Genomic DNA, 21,397 nt, shown 5'->3' on the forward strand with positions numbered 1-21,397 from the left:
CCATTACCTCTAAAAGTTCAATTCATATACTAAAAGTTCAACCCATACCCTAAACAATTCAATTAACCTCACAAAATATAAACTTTATCCAAAAAGTTCAACACTTACCCCTAAAAATTCAGTTCATACACTAAAAGTTCAATTCAAAAGAACAAATCCTAAAAGCTCAATTCAATTCAAAGTTAATAATTCAATTCCTAACTAAACTATTCAAGTCAGTACAAACTTAAACATTCAATTTACACCATATGTAATCAATTCAATTAAAACAAGACCTAAACTCAAGATTTCAATAAAATATAAAGTTAAACAATCAATTTAAACACTGATTAACTAATTCATAACTAATTAACAAAACATTAAATTTATACAAAAAAGATATAAGTTGTAATTCAAACTTAGAATTTTTAGGAGGTAGAGAATGAAGGGCGGCAGTGGTGGAGTCAGTAGCAGCGGCGACGACGATGGAGTGGCGACGCGGGACAGTGGCGACGTGGGGTGGAGAATGAGATTTATGTGAGGGAAATAAAGGAGGAGAGGGTGAAGGATGTTGTGTGTGTGAGGGAGAAGAGAGTGAGAGAAATGAGGGGAAAATCTCGTATTTGGGATCTGAAATTAGAATTACCGACCAACGTTGGTCGGTAATTTTGGTCGGTACACTAAGTGACGGGCGTTGACTGTATTTTGACTATTAACCGATCAACTTTGGTCGGTTATTATTATTTTTTTTTTAAAATAAATATTTTTTTGTGTTTTTATTTCTTAAAATATTATAAACTATAAAAAATTATTATAAACTATAATCATTTATTTTATTCACATATATATTTACTATAAATAATTATAAACTATAAGCATAATCTTTCTAAATAATTATATTAACTAATTACTTTTAATAAATTATAAGCATCTATTTAAGTTAATTTTTAAAGTTATAATTAAGTATATGAGTAATTTCACACACACACAATATTGTAATCGATGATCAATCACATACATTACTACGTACGAAAACTTTATCAATTAATAAACCAATATTATTCTATTTAAAATATGTTTAGTCGTTTGACCTATTAACTCGTTTACTTAATGCTAATAACTTCTTTCGTTTCTTTAATTTGTGATCCATATATACACGTCAAAGATGTTTAGTATTAATTGTTCTATATTTCATTCAATCATCACTAATAATGCATGACATAGATTAATCGATATAGGTCGAGACATTTTGTTTTTAATATTCATCGATATAGGTCGAAACGTTTTGTTTTTAATATTCATTGATGCATCTAAATAAGTTATAAATCGATGAATCAATTTACAAATAGATATATTTGATGATGATCAATTATATATACTAATTAGATTATTGCTTCTTCACAAGTCTATCCCCAAAAGAACCCGACCTTGTGGCCCTAGCGCTTCGTGTTCTTATATATATGTAGCTATACCTATACCTATATATATATATATATATATATATATATATATACACACACACACTCCGGTGTACTACTTTAACTATATATATAGCATGTTATAGTATATGTTAGTGTATTCATTATTTATATTACAAAATATAGTGTTAACGGATTACATTTAATATTATTTAGATAGTAAATATTAATGTGATTCAAAAGTTTGACCATGTTTAACCTATTAACTCGTTTACTTAATGCTAATAACTTATTTTGTTTCTTTAATTTGTGGTCCATATATACATGTTAAAGATGTTTAGTATTAATTCTTCTATATTCCATTCATTCATCACTAATAATACATGACATAAATTAATCGATATAGGTCGAGACGTTTTATTTTTAATATTCATCGATATAGGTCGAAACGTTTTGTTTTTAATATTCATCGATGCATCTAAGTAAGTTATAAGTCGATGAATCAATTTACAAATAAATATATTTGATGATGATCAATTATATATACTAATTAGATTATTGGTTCTTCACAAGTCTATCCGAACCTGACCTTGTGGCCCTAGCGCTTCGTGTTCTTATATATATGCGGCTATACTTCTCTCTCTCTCTCTCTCTCTCTCTCTCTCTCTCTCTCTCATATATATATATATATATATATATATATATATATATATATATATATACACACACACACATACTTCGTTGTACTACTTAATTAACTATATATAGCTTGTTATAGTATATGTTAGCATATTCATTATTTGTATTACAAAATAAAGTGTTAATGGATTACATTTATATTATTTAGATAATAATATTAATGTGATTCAAAAGTTTGACCATGTTTGACCTAATAACCAACCAACTTTGGTCGGTTATTTTTAAGGAAATTACATATACCAACCACAGTTGGTCGGTAAAATCTTCCCCTACAATAACAGACCGACTTTGGTCGATAAACTTAACTATAAATTCTATAAATTTTATAAAATCTTTTAAATAATAATATAATTATTAAAATTTAAAAATGTGGGTCCACATTACCGACCAATGTTGGTCGGTAATAAAAACATTACTTTGACTATACCGACCAACTTTGGTTTGTATGTAATTTAAAAAATATATAAAATATTTTTTTTGTAGTTTCCGTCCGTTTTGGACGGTTTTTTGGTCGCTTTCGTTGACCGAAGACTGGTCGATTTTCCCCTTATTTCTAGTAGTGAAAGTTGAAACCTATAAATCATTATCCCAAAAGTAGGTCACCACTTAAAAATTCCAATCTGGATTCTCACGGTAGAGTCCCTAATTCTTGCAGATAAGTTGGAAGATGGTCGAATATATATTCTCTTCACCAAAGTATGATTCTGTTTTGTTTCCCACTAGGCCACTTTGGAATGAACACCAAGGTTCTCTGTGGCCTAGAGTTTGTCCCCCAAACTAAAAAAGACGACTATGAAATGTACCTCCAATTATTGGAGCACTTTGGGCTGATCATTTGTTATGATTCAGAAGAGAATGTCACTAATATTATACGGAGAATTAACTAGATGGACGAATATATATGATTTTGAAAAAGAAATGGACAAGATTAACTAAGAAAAACTGTAATATATGGAGTAGTACTTTTCATATAGTTTCAAAGATGTAAATTTTATTTTAAAGAATAGTAAAAAGTTGATGTTATATTTACCTTCATCCTTCAAACATTTCCTTTGAAAGAGAGTGTTCCGTTTATTCTAGATTATATGTTTCTTTTTTTGTTTTGAGACGTTCCAAAATATGTAAAATAATTTTATTTATGTTCAACTTTTGTGGATTCGCATTCACTACATTATTCTGACATAAACTTTGATGTGCTATGTCCTCTCTTTTCCATTAATAATTTTTATTTTTGTCTATCATCACTAGTATATTATACTCAAATTATTATCTTAAACTGTTTCAAGTCAAACATGTTACATAAATGAGGGAAATGTACATTATAAACGGCCCAAGTAGAGAATGATGATGATAAGTTGATAACTTAACCGGCTAGAAAAGAAGAAAACTAGAAAAGTATGTCAACTATAAAGGCGGTGTTTTGGTTCTAAATAAGTCAATAGGAGTGTGCGATATCCACTCCATAATGATTTATATTATGCCTTGAGAGCTGGGATTATTCTTTTTGGTCTAAAGACCCCAAAAGACGAGTGGCATTCCTTTTCTCTTTTTGATAAATATATTGAGTCCAAGTATAAGAAGTTTCATCTGTTTACCTTTGGGGTGGAAAAGTTCCTTTCTTTCTTTTTCCAACTCGAAGGTTTGGTTTCCCAACTAAGAAGAAAGTTCTTGTTTACCCAAAAAAAAAAAAAAAAATGGATAGAGTTTGAATTTATACGTAGTTCTAAGGATACATGGTATAACTTGGCACAAATCGGAAAAGTATATAAAAATATGGAATATTGACTGTAAAAAAGGAATAAAATACAAACCAAACCGAGTAGAGAACGATTTATGAAAAAGCAAGATGAATCAATGTACAAGGCTCACAAAAGGATAATTTCTTCTGTATCTATGTGTGAATTCAATACTTTTCAATAAGGGAATGTGTAAATGCCTTGATGTTCAAAATTGCCCTCTTACACGAATGATAGTCACTCTTTTATAGTGGAGGGATTCTACTTAATATATAATAAAAAATATATAGTGGGGATCTCATGATAGATTAGTTAATTTAGCTTTTCCTTAATTCCTGCCGAGATTCTCTCCCCAAGTGCGGCTACAACGGTTCTTGTCTCTTAGCTCGATCTTCGTCGGACTTGATATTGGTCGATCTCCATATTTCGAACTTGATACTGATTCGAGCTCAATATTGACTCGGGCTCGATATTGACTCGGGCTCGGATCTTGAGTTCGATAATGACACTTCACATCATAGTTCGATTTGGACTCGAGCTCGATAATGACTTCGAGCTCGGTATTGATCAGTCCCTGAATCTTGAGCTTGGTAACCTGGCTTCAGATCTCATCTCGGTATTATGAAAATGACCCTCGGTCCATCATGTTCCAATCTTGACTAATTGCATGAAGGTCAAAACTGGTTTTGATCGTATACAGATAGTCCCCTCATTTCTCGGAAAGAATGCCGCGAGAAACGACATAATTTTCCAATGATACGACTAGATACACACTGACGTTTGCATCGAGTTCGACCATGACATATGTGATAACTGTCTCGTCGGTTCAGTTACCAAGGCATTAAATGTGTGTCATACGATGGTCGGTCACTGCTGATATTGAACCGTCATTGCCAACTCTAAAAATAGCTCCTATCTTTACCATTTTTTACTTTTAGATCTCCAATATCCAAATCTTCTTTCTTTTTCGCATCTTCTGAGTTCATCTGCAAATCTGTGATTTTCACTGTAAATTTCTTCTTAAAATACCAAAATACTTCTGATCTTTGTTCACAGAAATTTAGATGGCCAAAACGTCAAAAACTGTTCCTCAAAAAGAAAACGCTTCTTCATCGCGGCCGGCCGGCGATAAAATACAGGTGGAGCCACGACCTGAGGGGTGCGTTCCCGGGGGGTGCGTTCTTACTTCTGATTTCAAGATCGACAGAGCCTCGCCAGTTCCCGGTCGATGCGAGCCAGTATCGAGGTATATGTGCTCGATAACTGAGGGATGCCTTAAACAGGTAAGGAAAGATTGCAACTGGGAGGACAGAGAAGTGATAATCCCGGCTCCCGAAGAAGATATTACTACTCATGTGAAGGGGTTTTTAAGTGTTTACACTTATCCTTTCACATTGGGCCCCCTCGACCCTATTGTCATCGATTTTTGCCGCCAATACCAAATAACCCTAGGCCAAATCCATTCTTCTTTTTGGTGAATCGTTATTCTGATCCGCTTCTTCGTGAACAAAGTCGAGGGGATGCCTTTCACCCTCGACCACCTCATCAGGTTGTATAGCCCCCACCTCTATCGAGGTGGGTAAATAAAACTCCAGTGCCGGGCTACCAAGGTACTGTTCTCGAGCATAGACGAGGACAAGGATCGAGGCTGGATGGGCCGGTTCGTTTGAGTGAGGACTTCCGACCTAATCACGGCCGAGAAGATGCCATTTCCCGAGCAATGGAACATGAAGCGTAAGTACAATCCCCTAGTTAGCTCCTATTAATTGTTTTGCTCCTTTGCTTCTTCTCATCGATGTCCTTTTCCGTGACGTAGCGATCGCTTGGATGCCCGGTGCAGTTCCCAACCTCAAGAGCTAGGTTCGGGACCTAGCTTCAACCTCTACGTATGCCGAGCGCTCATGGCGCGATCTATCAAAGGGCCGATGGGAGGCCAAAACTCATGGTAAGCCCCTTTTTCGACGCCTAAGGGATGAAGATAAAGGAGAGGAAGAAGAGTACTCTGGGCTGGTAGCCGAGTAGGAACGAGCACCGAGGCCCCAAAAGCCATTGAATCGGTAAAGTCTGCAGTGATTCTGTCTCGAGACGAGGGGGTCTCGGGAAGAGACTCGGGTGAAGTCGTCGAGGATTGAAGATGCCACCCAGTATAATGAGCCAACAGTAGGAACGGCTGTAGGGGCTGGTCTCGAAGCCCCTCGAGATGCAAAGAATGCCCCGAGCGATCTACTCGGGGCAATAGAAATTGGAGGCTCCCCGATGCTTCCCTCATTTTCCGAGGAGATGGTTCAAGAGGCTCGGGCCTTGAAGACCCTCTCTATCGAAGGGGTCCACGGAAGGGAGGATCCCTTCTATGATTACTTTACTGGGGTCGAAGATGCTACCGGTCTGAGTGACTTGAAGGTCTCAAGGAAAGACCCGGGTGAGGCCTTGAGCCTCTTCAACGTAGCGCAACAAGCTCTGAATCGGGTAAGCCTTAACTCTCCATGTTGGTATTACACTTGTGTTTGTTTTTCTCTTAGTCTAACTTCTTTTCTTATTTCCGCGTAGGCCTCAGCGCTTCATCGGGAAGTATTTTCTCGGTCTCGAGTTGAGCTGAGTCGGTATGAGGCCGACCTTCGAGGGCTCACGGAGGAGAAAAATGCCCTTAAACTTCTTTGTGGGCAAAGAAAAGAGGAAATCAAGGACCTCCGAGCCGAATTGTCCAAGGCTCAACAAGATCAGTCCGATCTGATCGAGCAGGTAATGAAAGTCTTTAAAGCTCATGGGCTCGATTCGGTAACGGTGGCTAATATTTCAATCTCACAACTGCAGCAGAAGATCGAGGTGATCGGGTAGCTCCGCGAGGAGGTCGATATGATGAAGGCGGAGACCTTGGGTTGGAAGGAAGGTATGGACCGCTTTACTACAGAAAAAAAAGACTGCTTTATCCCAATTGTCATCGGCCGAAAGTGAGCTTCGAGGCATGAAAGAGAAGAGCTCGGCTCAGGAAGGAAAAATAGCGGAGCTCGAAGCTCGGTTGGCCTCCGAACTTGTGAAGGCCAAATCTGAAGCTGAAAAGGCTAAAGCCGAGGCAGATGCAATCGTGGCCATCTACCGAGCCGATGCCGAAATAGCTCAAGTACAATCGAGAAAAGCAGCCAAGACCGGTCAAACTCGAGCATATTGGATTGTTAAATTTGCCAAGTGCCAATCTCAGAGGGAAACCCTTGAGGAGATCCATGCTCGAGGTTTCGATCTTACCGAAGAGATAATAAAGGCTAAAGATCTTGAAGCCGATGCTGGAGCCTTGGCTTTCGATGATGATGATGATGACGACGAGAGCAAGAGTGGGTCTGAGAGTAGGGAGAAGCTCGATGGAGAAGAAACTGCCGCCGGAGAAAATCAGGAACATTAGGGATTTTCATTTTTGACTTGTCCTGATCAGACCTTGTAAATATTCTTATATATATAAAGATCTTTTCCTTTTCCGACTTGTCTTTGTTTCATTTTATGCCTTGTGAAAATTTTGTTCATAAGTTCGAGGCTTTAGGCAATTTGATCGAAATCGGACCTTGTAGTCTTTATAACCGAGTGAGGATTTGCCCGAACTCGCATTAAAAGCAGCCCTTGGGTTTAATAGTCAAGTGAGCATTTGCTCGAACTCGAAGTAATGTAGCCCGTAGGCTTTATGGTCGAGTGTGTTTGCTCAAACTTGAATTTAGAGTAGCCCTCAGGCTTAATAGTCGAGTGAGTGTTTGTTCGAACTTGAAGTAGGAGTAACCCTTAGGCTTAATCGTCGAGTGAGTGTTTGCTCGAACTCGAAGTAATGTAGCCCATAGGCTTTATGGTCGAGTGAGGATTTGCTCGAACTCGAAATGAAAATAGCCCTTAGGTTTAGTGGTTGAGTGAGGACATGCTCGAATTCGAAATAAGTTAGCCCTTGGGCTTTGTAGTCGAGTGAGAATGATTTCTCGAACTCGAATTAATGGCGGCCCTTGGGCTCGATAGATAGTCTCGAGTAAGTACTTGCTCGAATTCGAAATAAGAATAGCCCTTAGGCTTAGTGGTCGAGTGAGGACTTGCTCGAATTCGAAATAAGAACAGCCCTTAGGCTTAGTGGTCGAGTAAGGACTTACTCGAACTCGAAATAAGGTAGCACTTAGGCTATATAGTCAAGTAAGGATTTGCTCGAACTCCAAATAAGAATAGCCCTTAGGCTTAGTGGTCGAGTGAGGACTTGCTGGAACTCGAAATAAGTTAGCCCTTGGGCTTTGTAGTCGAGTGAGGATTCGCTCGAACTCGAAATAAGAATAGCCCTTAGGTTTAGTGGTCGAGTGAGGACTTGCTCGAACTCGAAATAAGTTAGCCCTTGGGCTGTGTAGTCTAGTGAGAATGATTTCTCGAACTCGAATTAATGGCAGCCCTTAGGCTTACGTGGAGCTTGACCTCGTTGATTTTTCGGTTGGCAGTCCCGATTTATGGGGTAATTTTTCAAACTCCGGTCATGGTCGGCCCTAGAGCCTGTTTGCATAATAGATCATGAAATAGAAGAATCTTTCCAAGATATGAGATATCAGTAAAGAAGAAATTTCTCTTTACAAGTCATTATACATGTGTTCATGTTTTGTGCCAGGACTCGAGCAAACTACACGGGCATGGTTCGTTTTGACCATTTGGCCCTTACAATTTTTCCTATCGAAACCCTGTTGCCATGAAGTAACTTTCTTGCATCGAACTTTAGTATATTCGAGGGTAATGCCCCCCAGTATTCGAGATTGATTGTAAAGAGGCCTCAGATACTGTTGTACTGTTCTAAGTTAGCATGATCAATGGTTGCCTCATTAAAAACCATGCCGAAAAACCCATTTGGGATAAAATCGGTCTAAGAAAAATAGAGTGTAACGCGTGCTTTCAGACCTAAAGGTTTCGGGTTGAATAATCCATCCCTGTTTTCTGGTCGAACACCTGTAAAGGTTAATTTCAAAATATAAATGAACATGGGAGGGTCGTACCTTAGCATTAATATCATTTTAGGTGCGAAACGTTCCAATTGTTCGGTAGTTGTTTGCCGTTTTATCAAGCCGAGCTTGTAGGACCCTTTCCGACGACTTCGAGGACCTGATATGGTCCTTCCTAGTTCGGACCCAGTTTTCCTTCATTCGGATTTCGAGTGTTGGGAGTGACTTTCCTTAGTACCAAGACCCCGATTTTAAAATATCGAAGATTGGTTCTTCGATTGTAGTATCTTTCGATCCGCTGTTTTTGGGCAGCCAATCGGACGAGAGTGACTTCTCATCTTTCATCCAATAATTCTAGGCTCGTGTTCATGGTCTTATTATTCGACTCCTTTGTTGCATATCGAAACATGATGCTAGGTTCTCCGACCTCAACCGAGATTAAAGCTTAGGCGCCATAGACCAACGAGAATGGCGTTGCTCCGGTACTGGATTTCGATGTTGTGCAATATGATCATAGGACCTCAGGTATTATTTCTCTCTATTTTTCTTTAGCGTCGGTCAATCTCTTGAGTTGAGTTCGTCATCTTCGACCGATGAACCTAAGTTCGCAAGAGCGTCGGCCTCGTTGTTCTATTCTCGGGGGTACATGTTGCAAAGTCCATTCTTTAAATTGACGTAGAGTTACCTGTAATTTATCCAAGTACATTTGCATTTGATTTTCTCGGACTTCAAAATTTCCGTTAACTTGGTTTACCACGAGGAGGGAATCACACTTAGCTTTTATGATCTCTGCTCCCAACCTTCTAGCTAGTTCGAGATCTGCAATCACGGCCTCATACTCGGCTCATTGTTAGTCAATTTCGTAGTTCTGATAGACTGTCTAATTACATTACCTGTGTGCGATTTTAGTATAATGCCTAATCTAGACCCCTTCGCGTTCGAGGCACCATCCTTGAAAATGGTTCAGACTCCCGAAGAGGTTCCCAATTTTATAAGTAGCTCTCTTTCAATCTCGGGCACGAGGTTTGGCAAAAAGTTAGCCATGAAGTCTTCCAAGATTTGAGACTTGATAGTGGTTCGGGGTCGATAATCGATATCGTACCCGCCGATTTCTATGGCCCATTTGGCCAATCGACCCGAAAGCTCGAGTTTGCATAAAATATTTCGAAGAGGATAAGTTGTTACAACATGTATCGGGCGGGATTGGAAATATGGTTTTAATTTCCTAGAGGTGCTTATTAAAGCAAGCGCTAATTTTTCTAAGTGTGGATATCTAGTTTCGGCCTCGCCTAAGGTACGACTAACATAATAAATAGGGAATTGCGTACCTCGTTCTTCTCGAACCAGGACTCCACTTACCGCTATCTCCGAGACAGCTAAGTAAAATTAAAGTTGTTCGTCCACTTTCGGGGTATGAAGAATAGGCGGGCTCGATAAATACCGTTTCAGCTCTTCCAAAGCATGTTGGCATTCCGGAGTCCAAGCAAAGTTGCTTTTCTTCTTAAGCAGTGAGAAAAATCAGTGGCTCCTATCTGAGGATCTCGAAATGAATCGTCCCAAGGCGGTTATTCTCCTCGTTAACCTTTGCACGACCTTCACATTGTCTACTACCGATATGTCCTCGATAGCTTTGATTTTATCGGGGTTGATTTTAATTCCTCGGTTGGATACCATAAAACCAAGAAACTTGCCGGAGCCAACTCAGAATGCATATTTTTCGGGGTTGAGCTTCATATTGTACTTCTTTAGCACGTCGAAAGTTTCCTGCAAATGCTTTAAATGGTCCTCTGTTCACAGGGACTTAACTAACATGTCATCAATATAAATTTCCATTGATTTTCCTATTTGTTTTTCGAACATTCGATTTACTAGGCGTTGATAAGTTGCACCATCATTTTTTAGACCGAATGGCATTACGTTATAACAATAGGTGTCGTGCTTAGTGACAAAAGAGGTTTGTTCTTGATTCTCCGAGTTCATTTATTTCTGCTTTTACTTAGAGTATGCATCGAGAAAATGGAGAGTCTCGTGGCCGTCCGTGGCATCGATCATACGATTGATGCTGGGCAAAGGAAAGGGATCCTTAGGGCATGCTTTGTTCAAGTCTTTATAATCTATACACATTCTAAGTTTGTTTCCTTTCTTAGGGATCACCACCACATTTGCTAGCCATTCGGAGTATTTAACTTCTCGAATGGATCCTATTTTAAGAAATTTGGTTACCTCGTCCTTAATGAAGGCATGTTTGACTTCGGACTGGGGCCTTCTTTTTTGCTTTATCGGGCAGAATTTTGGATCCAAGCTTAGTTTATGAGTGGCTATCTCTGGTGGGATCCCTGTTATATCGAGATGGGACCAAGAGAAACAATTCATGTTAGCTATAAGAAATTGAATAAGCTTTTTCCTAAGCTCGGGATCTAACCCCGTGCCCAGGTATACCTTTTGCTCGGGCAGATGTTCGACTAACGTGATTTGCTCCAATTCTTCGACCGTTGACTGGGTAGCATCGATATCATCGGGGACCACAAAGGATCGAGGGATCTCATAGTCATCAGCTTCGTCAGTCTTCTAATTCTCTAGTTGGGTTTAGGCTGACGTTTGTGATTGCTATTTGGTATCATGTTCACCCTTCGAATCTGATCCCTTTGTTGATGATAGTGTAGATATCGGAATTACATCATCGATGTCAAACTTTTCTCTTGCGGCCGGTTCCTCTTCGTAGACCATTTTGACTTCCTTCGATGTTGGGAATTTCAGGACCTGGTGGAGGGTCGAAGGTACTACTCTTATATTGTGGATCCACGGCCTTCCAAAAAGAGCATTATATCTCATGTCGCCTTCGATCACATGGAACTTTGTTTCTTGGAAGGTCCCGGCCATGTTTATTGGCAGGATTGTCTCGCCCTTAGTAGTTTCACATGCCATATTGAATCCGTTTAGAACCAGGGTTGCGGGCACAACCTGGTCCTGTAGACCGAGCTTCTCTGCGATCTTCGATCTAATAATGTTGGCCGAACTACCTGGATCAATTAACACACACTTAACTTGAGTTTTATTCATAAGTACAGATATTACTAGTGCATTGTTATGGGGTTGCATGATTCCTTCTGCATCTTCATCACTAAAGGACAAAGTTCCTTTAGGTGTGTAATCGTGAGACAGAGATCGTTTCTCTCTTTCAATCGATATCTTAGTGCGTTTAAGCACCACCTCTTGGGGGATATCGATCCCACCGATGATCATGTGGATGATGTGTTGTGGCTCTTCTTGTTCGTTTTGTCTTCTGAAATCCCTGTTTTTGAAATGGGTTTTGGCTCGGTCACTTAAAAATTCTCGAAGGTGTCCTTTATTGAATAACCGGGCTACCTCCTCTCTCAATTTCCTGCAATCTTCCGTTTTGTGGCCATGGGTGCCATGATATTCACACATTTGATTGGGATTCCTCTGGGCTGGATCGATCTGCAGAGGTTGAAGCCATTTAGTATCTTTGATGCGTCCTATAGCCGATACGATGGTGGATGCATCGATGTTGAAGTTATATTCTGATAACCTCGGTGCTTCCTTAGGCCCAGTATGCTTGTCGAACCCATTCTTGTTCATCATCCCCTGAGACCCTTAGCCTCAATCACATCTTTTAATGCTTTGTACGAGGTTACGTTTTGGTTCGTTACCCCTATAATCTCCACTATACAGTCGGTATCGGTCTCTGATCGGCCTTTGTTCTCTGTTGACGTCCCCTTTAATAACGGACCCAGAACTCAACTGGCCGTCTTCGACTCTAATCGTCGATTGATACCGACTGTGAACATCGGCCCAGGTGATAGCTGGGTACTCGATCGGGTTATGCTTCAACCGTCGTGAAGCTATCGAGCTTCCTTCGTTCAGACCTTGAGTGAATGCTTGAACAACCCAATCGTCTGTGACTGGAGGTAGGTTCATTCGTTCCATTTGGAAACGAGATACGAATTCTCTTAATATCTCGTTATCTTTCTGTCTTACCTTTAAAAGGTCCGACTTCCTGGTTTCGACCTTTATGGCTCCATCGTGTGCTTTTACGAAAGAATCTGCAAGCATAGCAAAAGAATCGATAGAGTTAGACGGTAAATTATGATACCATATCATTGCTCCCTTTGACAGGGTTTCGCCAAATATTTTCAATAATACAGATTCGATCTAGTCGTCCTCTAGATCATTCCCTTTAATGGCACATGTGTAAGAGGTGACGTGTTCGTTGGGGTTGGTCGTTCCATTATATTTAGGAATTTTAGGCATGCGAAACTTTTTGGGGATCGGTTTCGGAGCTGCGCTCGGGGAGAAAGGCTTTTGTACGAATTTTTTGGAATCCAAGGCTTTCAATATCGGTGGTGCCCCTGGGATCTGATCAACCCTGGAGTTATACGTTTCCACTTTTTTGTCATTTGCTTCAATCCTCCTTTCTCCTGACTCTATTCATTTTGTCAGTTCCTCGAGCATCTTAATAATTTCGGGATTAGTCCCCGATTCTTGCTCATTTGACATCACTTCAGCTGGCCCCATTTTGTGGGTGACTTCTTGGAGTGGACTGGGCTCGAGCCTGGTCGGTGCCTGGGTTTGGACATGCAACTAGGCTATTGCTACTTGTTGAGCTTGCAATATTTTGAAAATCGTACGCAAGCAGACTCCGTTTTCCTCAGCGTTTTGGGTATTTCGAGCTGCAAATCGAGTTCCACCATGAATGTTATTTTCAGGGTCGGAACGTTGGTTTGCTTCGATGGCCACATGTGAATTAACGTATATTGGCTCTCCGACCAGAGCTTCAACGGGATCGACGAGTGGCCTTCCACCCCCGGGGGTTAAGTTGTTGTTCTCATCTTGAAGGCCAACTTCGTTGTCGATAGGTAAGGCCATTAATTGAGAATTCGTCGTTTTCAACCTGAAATCAAAGATACTTCCAAGAGTAAGTGTAAAATAGTGTGTTTCACATAGATTCGTACCAAATAAACACTATTATCCTTAGCCCCACGGTGGGCGCCAAACTGTTTACCCGAAAAACGGATAGAGTTAAAATTATACGTAGTTATAAGGATACGTGGTATAACTTGACACAAATCGAAAAAGTATGTAAAAATTTCGAATATTGACTGTAAAAAGGGAATAAAATACAAACCAAACTGAGTAGAGAACGATTTATGAAAAAGCAAGATGAATCAATGTACATGTCTCACAAAAGGATAATTTCTTTTGTATCTATGTGTGAATATCAATACTTTTCAATAAGGGAATGTGTAGATGCCTTGATGTTCAAAATTGTCCTTTTACAGAAATGATAGTCACTCTTTTATAGTGGAGGGATCCTACTTTGGATATAATAAAAAATACATAGTAAGGATCCCATGATAGATTAGTTAATTTAGCTTTTCCTTAATTCCTACCGAGATTCTCTCCCCAAGTGCGGCTACAACGACTCTTGTCTCTTAGCTCGATCTTGGTCGGACTTGATATTGGTCGATCTCCAGATTTCGAGCTCGATACTGATTCGAGCTCAATATTGACTCGGGCTCGGATCTTGAGTTAGATAAAGCCATTTCACATAATAGTTCGATTTGGACTCGAGCTCGATAATGACTTCGAGCTTGGTATTGATCGGTCCCTGAATCTTGAGCTTGGTAACCTGGCTTCAGATCTCATCTCGGTATTATAAAAACGACCCTCGGTCCATCATGTTCCAATCTTGACTAATTGCATGAAGGTCAAAATCGGTTTTGACCGTATACAGGTCTCAAAGTTAATATGATATTTTCTTTATTAAACAATTTTTTCTGCAGATAGTCTAATGTTTTCTTCCACCACTATTTCTATAAATTAATATCTTAGATATTGTGCACAATTAGATAGTGTCATATAAAATAAGGTGGAAGTAATATACTCCTAATATATTGTGCGGTTTAGAACAAAATATAATTTGGAGGAAAGATTTTATTATTAATTATTATTTATTAATCAAATCCAGCCCTCAGAAAAAAGAAAAGAAAACAATCTAGACAATTGTGCAAATGGAGTAATTATGCATGCATTAGAACCGTTCTTCTTTCTTTCCCATACCATTTCTATTGCAACTAAACCCTTTTTTAAGCCCTTATTATTGCTAAAATATACAGGTCAGGTGGTCAGCTTCCAGCTTCTTTTAAGGTATGATATATAATCGACGTACGTTGAGTACAAAGGTAAAAGAGTTGATAAAAGATTCTATATTAATTCTCTATCCTGTTTCTAAAAAATAAAAATGCTATTTATTATTGTATCGAATTTAAAATTTGAAAAGACCGAACACTCCAAAATAAAATCCAGATCTTTTGTGCACAATTAAAGGAACGGGCGACATCAAGGAGCCAATAATTAGGGGCATTGGCTAACATTAATTGATAAATAATTGAAAAGGCAAAGCCACAGCGAAAATGAAAGCAAACATAAAAGTACTTTACAACAATTTTCCAATTAATACATCGCAATAAATAAGTAAAGAGCTACATAAAGGGTCATCATTTCGGGCCACATTTGCATCTTTTGTAGACAATTTCTTTAGCAAAAGTAAAATTAAAGAATGTAACACCATTTTTATAAACACAATACGCTCTTGTCTTACTTTTTAGGATTTAACCTCTGAGCCCTATCATCATACAATTTTTTCACATCAGGTTAAGATAATCTACAAAAACGGATAAATTTTGTGCACTAATCTTGATTTAATAGCATAAAAAATTGATTAAATAACTAGTTACAATCAATTAAAAAGAACTAATAATATAAAACTAAATAATTTACTCTATGAGTATATATAAATTAAATGCATCCCTTTATTAAGTCCCACAAACACTTCATTATGTACTACGTATAGCTTTTCGCCCTTCGTTGTCAATACAAACCAACTTAACTTCTTGTAAAAATAGCAATAGCTACTATTTTGCTGCAACACGGACCGGTCCAACATAATATACTGAAGATTGGTGCACCTGTGTATGAACTTCCAACATATTATGCTGGAACTCCAACACGCGAAAAGCTGCAGCATAATATACCGGAGATTGGAGTACATGTGTATAAACTTCCCGCATATTATGCAGGATCGGTATATTATACTGGTACTGGAACTCCAGTATATTATGCTAGAATATTTTTCGGATTTTGAACAGTATTTTCGTTCACATTTATCTTTACATGAAAAATGGCTAAATTTTGATTACTTTTGAAACTGTGACTATTTTTCAATTACCGACTATTTTTTAATTTCTCCTTGCCTTCTTGCCCTCCCCATAAAACCCACAACACAAGTCTCTCTTTCTCTCACTTATATATATTCTTCACTACTTGCATTGCTTTTTCCCAAAGATAAGTGAAAGTCGAGAGAATATGGGTGTTCTTGATTATTTTTCAAACTTTTGCTACGATACCAGAATAAGACGTACCAAAAGGAAACCATTGCAGGTACTTTAATTTCTATTTTCTGCTCATATTTTTAAAAATTCAAGTTGAATATCATCTTTGTCTACCCTTTTATTACCTTCTTTTTTGTTTAAATTGTCTACCCTGTTAAAATTGTCTTTTTTCTTCTTCTTTTTTCATTGTTAGACGGTGGAAATAAAAGTGAAGATGGACTGTGATGGATGCGAAAGAAGAGTCAAGAATGCCGTTAAACGCATGAAAGGTTCTTACTGTGACTATCTCCAAGAATTGAAATTTGAAATGATGGAAGAAAATAAATATAATTAACTCCATGCTTACAGTTATATGAAATTATTTAATTTTTACTTTAAAGTGGAGTTGCATGTATGTTAATTCTCTGGGAAATAACCTGTGTTTAATTTAGAGTAAACCAATAGTCGAAAAATGGGATAATACTCGTCTAGAAGGAAGATGGAAATGCTTCTATTTCAATTTTCAAGTGAACAAAATTCATCACTTTATGCTTTTCTTAGGCGAAGCTCTTCTGATATTTGCTACTAGTACTTTTATAGTACAGGAACCACCTTTTTTTTTTTACCATTTTCTTTGAATGTCACTTGCTAAATTAATACATTGACGTTGGGCTCAAACACGACCCTATACATCGGGCTACAGGGACGGAGCTAGGATGAGTTTGAAATTTTAATTCTTTTAAGTTATTAGGTTCTAAATTAATGTTTGTACATAATTAATGAATTTTTCAAAGATATATACAAGATTTAAAAAAAAAGCTACTGGGTTCGGCCAAACCCGTAACCGGTATTGGAGCTTCGCCCCGGTGGGGCTACATAGTCCCAAGGGGTTCAATTAAATCGCCTCTTTCGAAAAATTATACTATTGTGATAAAATTAAAATATTTTTTTCTATAAATATTAAGTACTGAACCCCTTACATAAGTGAAGCTTCTAATATATAGCAGCAGAGGTGACTCAAAGGTTAGGTTGCCGTTTAAATCCAAAATATGATATTCTTGAAATATTTTGAATCATTTTATTAAAACTCTTAGGGGTCATTTTGTTGGGGAAACAAGTTATCTCACCCTCCCATATGGATAAAAATAACACTATAATCCTAGAATAACTGATTCCGGAATTAGTTATTTTAAATTTAATCTCAGAATTAATTATCTCTTATCCTTCGTAGCATACAGAGCCCTTAGTCTGCCACTGCCACTGCATGTAGATATTGCTTTCGACCATGGACTAATTATTGGCATTTGATTTTGTTTTGAAGGTGTGAAAACAGTGGAGGTGATTAGAAAGCAAAACAGGGTGATAGTAAGTGGTTATATTGAACCACAGAGAGTGTTGAATAGAGTAAAGAGCACTGGAAAAAGAGCAGAGATGTGGCCATATGTTCCATATAATTTGGTGTCCTATCCATACGTAGCTCAGGCATATGACAAAAAGGCACCTGCTGGTTTTGTGAAAAATGTACCACAGGCACGTCTTGCCCCTAATGCTACTGAAGAAAAGATTACTTACCTTTTCAGTGATGACAATCCCAATGCTTGTTCTATTATGTAAATTCTCTACATTTTCTTTTTCCTACTTTCAAGATCATCTTTTTTTCTTGTTTGGTCTTTAGGAATTTAGGAAAAGAATATTATGTACTTGTCTCATAATTAAGATCGGGCTAGATACTACCAATGGTTTGATCAATGGAAGATTAACCTTTATGAAAATTATTACAATGTTAATGTATATAACTTACATCTATTTTTTTAGTTCGAGAAAGGGATATCTGAGGAATAATTTTTCACTAAAATACTTTTTTATCATTTCCTGTCCTTAAACTGTTATAAAAGTGGTAAATATTATCGTCATTCTATTTCTAAAATTCCCTAAATAATCACAATTAATTGGGATAACAACTATACAAAACAACTTTTTAAATATTTCTTTTATTCTAGCCTTTTACTACGGCACTCCACTCAATATAGAGGTGTGTTTGGTATGAAAGAACCATTTTCCCAGATTTGGTTGGATTAAATATTTTGTAAAATATTTTCTTCATGAATTCATTTTCCTTCAATTATGGAAAAATATTTTTCCTATAAAGGAAAAATATTTTCCAAAACTCTTTTTCAACTTTTTCCACCCTATTCCCCATCCCTACCAATTCTTTTTTTTTTTATTTCAATAAATGGGTATTTTTTTTTTATGATATAGTTTTTTTTATTTTAACAAAAAAAGTACTTTAGTTTCATGATATAGAAAAAATATATTCTATTCATTTCAACAAAATAATATAGTAAAAAGTACTTTATTTCATTTCTAACAAAAAAAGTATTTTCTATTCATGAAATTAAAAAAAAGTATTTTCTTTCATTTTAGCAAAATGAGTATTATCTTTTCATGTTGTATAAATATTATTTTCTTTTTCAATCAAAAAAAAGAGTATTTTTTTTTAGTTATGGAGCACAATTTTAAGTCTTTTTTGCGTAAAAAAGTAAAACAACACATTAGTTCCCTTGGATTTTTGTGAATTTTTAAAAGAATAATTAAATTTTTGAACAAAATAAAGTTCTTAAAACTTTTTTTTTTTTGGGGAGGGGAAGCACAGGAAACATGGGACTTGGGGGAAGGGGGTGAAAGAGATTATCATAAAAAATTATTTTTCTAAAAAATATTTTATACTCTAATCAAATACTAAAAAATAATTTTTTACTCAACAACCAAACAAAGAAAATAAATAATAAAATCACTCATTTTTTATGAAATCATTTTTTATGAAAAATATTTTCGTTCATACCAAACACACCCATAGTCGGTAGTTATTTGCGTATTCTATTGTTCATGTTAACAAAGGAGGAGGAAGAGAGAGGGAGTGTATTGGTACCCTAAATTTAAGGAACTTTCAATTTAGTCTCCTGTAGTAAAGCCAGTCAAAGGTTCTTTTCTACGCTCGTGCTATGGCTTGTGTTGAGCTCAATGGTCTTAGAATTAAACACAACATTTTAAACAATAAAGTGGTCAACTGATCATATTTCTTCCTTCTTTTAAACATATTTCCTAGTGAAATTACCCATTAAATTATGAAGAAAATATAGAATTTTTTTAAAAAAAGATCAAAACATCTTGACAGTCTCCAAAAGAAGAAATTAAAGATGATAGACAAAACGGTATTTAGGTTGCCGCAACAGCAAGAAAACAACAAGGGCATCAAGACAAATAAAAAGGAAGGAACTCATGAGCATCAAGACAATTAAAAAACTGTAACAAAGAATTTTTTTTTTTTTTTTTGACATATTGCACAACTTATGGAGTAGGCTAAAAGTTATATATCCACTTAACAATAACAACAATATATTCATTATACTTGTACAAGTGGGGTCTGAATAGGGTAAGGTATACGCAAATCTTACCACTAGGTAGAAAAACTATATCCGGTAGACCCTCGGCTCAAGAAGGAAAAAGAGGAGGGGCAAAAGTTATATATCCACTTGTTGTAATTAATTACAAGTTATTGCACCTTTGAGGAGAATAAATACCTAAATATCAAAGATATTTGCTACCTCATTAGAAGTTTAAAAATTAAAAACAGAAATTACACTTGCATTGAAACATTTGGTGAAGGTTCTAGTACGTTGTATTCTTTCAATTCCAACGCTACTTAAATGGTGGTGACTTGCCCACTTTCACCCACTCATGGAGGGGTAAAGGGGAGTTATTCCTGTAATACAAATTATTAGTGGTTCAAATCTTGCTTAATTTTGATCATGAAAAAGTTCTAAAATCATTCTTTTCTTAGTTTGAAAGAAGAGGATAGAGAATATATGGAGGATCAAATCAGCAAAACAATTAAGCCAAGGAATTAGGAAGAGGGGGGATTCAAATTGAAGACATGAACAGATCACTTTACAAGATTGTGCCATTGTAGTGACATATAGAATCTTATTCTTTCCACATATGACGGAATTTAAGTTGCTTTTATGTGCTACAGATTACAAAAAGGAGCCTTTGATTACCAGCAGCCACTTTTCAAATTCGACAACGGCTTGTCACTCTGCTTATTATTAGTAAATCATTGCATAAATTCACTTATTTAACCCCCTCCCCCTTCCTACTTGTCAACAAAAAGTAAGTGGGCGTTTGGACATAAGAATTGTAAAATTTAAAAAAAAAGTGGAAAAATTTTTGAAGTGAAAATGGTATTTGAAAATTAGAGTTGTGTTCGGATATAAATATAATTTTGGGCTGTTTTTGAAGTTTTATGAGTGATCTGAGTGAAAATTTTGAAAAATAATTTTTTGGAATTTTTTAAATTTTTGAAAAATTTCAAAGTGCATCTTCAAGTGAAAATTGAAAAATTTATGACCAAACGCTGATTTCGAAAAAAGTAAAAAAAATTCGGGAAAAAAGTGAAAATTTTCTTATGTCCAAACAGGCTCTAAGAGTATGATCGGACCCGCTTCCTAAGGTTAGATGCACCCTTAAATTTATCATTTTATTCATTTTCTGGATTATGAGTGCAATTATACGAATAGTTTAAGTTTTAAGCATTGATAGTGTGAAAATATTTATATAATCAGTTGGCTTAAGTAAAAATTGATAATCTAGAATAAATGATAAATAATTTGTTCTAAGTAGTGAAAATCTCATAAGATAAATTTAAGTTTTATTCACTTATTGCATTAAACTTACATAATTAAGTCACTTATAATATAATTACAAATAAATCTTTGTGATAAATAGAAATGGTAACCTTATAAATATAAAGAACCTACTACCACACGTTAAACTCCATTAATAGTACATTTCAGAATGGATGTAGACTTGTAGGTTTCATCTGGGACATCTACTCTTCATCTTAAACATGTATTAATAATTTAATACTAGTTTTTCTAGCTAGACAATTTTTTTTTTTAAACCCCTCCCAAAATTAGGAAGATCTATAGTGTTTTCACACTTCTCCTCCAGCGTGACTCGAACTTAGGACCTAACGGTCGTGGGTGGAGGTGCAGCTAGACAAGTTTGATACATGCCTTTGCCTCTGTGTAATACTACTCCCTTTATTTTAATTTATATGTCGGTGTGTCGGTGTTCGTATTTTAAATTTTTTTACCGCAATTTTGTTATAGGTCTTTTAAATATTTTAATTTTGAATTATTGAGACTTAAAGTATTTTCTTAATATAGTTTTCAAAT

At 36.7% G+C, this 21,397-nt stretch overlaps 2 protein-coding genes across 2 annotated transcripts; both read left to right on the forward strand.

The window, feature by feature from the left end:
- The first annotated feature begins 6,112 nt into the window (after nucleotides 1-6,112).
- Nucleotides 6,113-7,226, forward strand: LOC104102177 (uncharacterized). Its single transcript, XM_070193151.1, has 3 exons — nucleotides 6,113-6,298; nucleotides 6,380-6,571; nucleotides 6,741-7,226. The coding sequence occupies exons 1-3, from the start codon at nucleotides 6,113-6,115 to the stop codon at nucleotides 7,224-7,226; spliced, it is 864 nt and encodes a 287-aa protein (XP_070049252.1).
- Nucleotides 7,227-16,055: 8,829 nt separating this feature from the next.
- LOC104102174 (heavy metal-associated isoprenylated plant protein 21) lies at nucleotides 16,056-17,988 on the forward strand. Its single transcript, XM_009609816.4, has 3 exons — nucleotides 16,056-16,230; nucleotides 16,375-16,450; nucleotides 17,482-17,988. The coding sequence occupies exons 1-3, from the start codon at nucleotides 16,156-16,158 to the stop codon at nucleotides 17,772-17,774; spliced, it is 444 nt and encodes a 147-aa protein (XP_009608111.1). The 5' UTR covers nucleotides 16,056-16,155; the 3' UTR covers nucleotides 17,775-17,988.
- The last annotated feature ends 3,409 nt before the right edge of the window (nucleotides 17,989-21,397 follow it).

The sequence above is a fragment of the Nicotiana tomentosiformis genome, chromosome 2 (assembly GCF_000390325.3).
Source record: "Nicotiana tomentosiformis chromosome 2, ASM39032v3, whole genome shotgun sequence".
NCBI classification, from domain to species: Eukaryota; Viridiplantae; Streptophyta; class Magnoliopsida; order Solanales; family Solanaceae; genus Nicotiana; species Nicotiana tomentosiformis.

Coding starts and splice junctions, on each gene's coding strand:
- LOC104102177 (XM_070193151.1), top strand. CDS start 6,113: ATGGTTCAAGAGGCTCGGGCCTTGAAGACCCTCTCTATCGAAGGGGTC. Junction 6,299..6,379: donor CGCAACAAGCTCTGAATCGG/GTAAGCCTTAAC, acceptor ATTTCCGCGTAG/GCCTCAGCGCTTCATCGGGA. Junction 6,572..6,740: donor AGTCCGATCTGATCGAGCAG/GTAATGAAAGTC, acceptor GCTTTACTACAG/AAAAAAAAGACTGCTTTATC.
- LOC104102174 (XM_009609816.4), top strand. CDS start 16,156: ATGGGTGTTCTTGATTATTTTTCAAACTTTTGCTACGATACCAGAATA. Junction 16,231..16,374: donor CCAAAAGGAAACCATTGCAG/GTACTTTAATTT, acceptor TTTCATTGTTAG/ACGGTGGAAATAAAAGTGAA. Junction 16,451..17,481: donor TGCCGTTAAACGCATGAAAG/GTTCTTACTGTG, acceptor TTTGTTTTGAAG/GTGTGAAAACAGTGGAGGTG.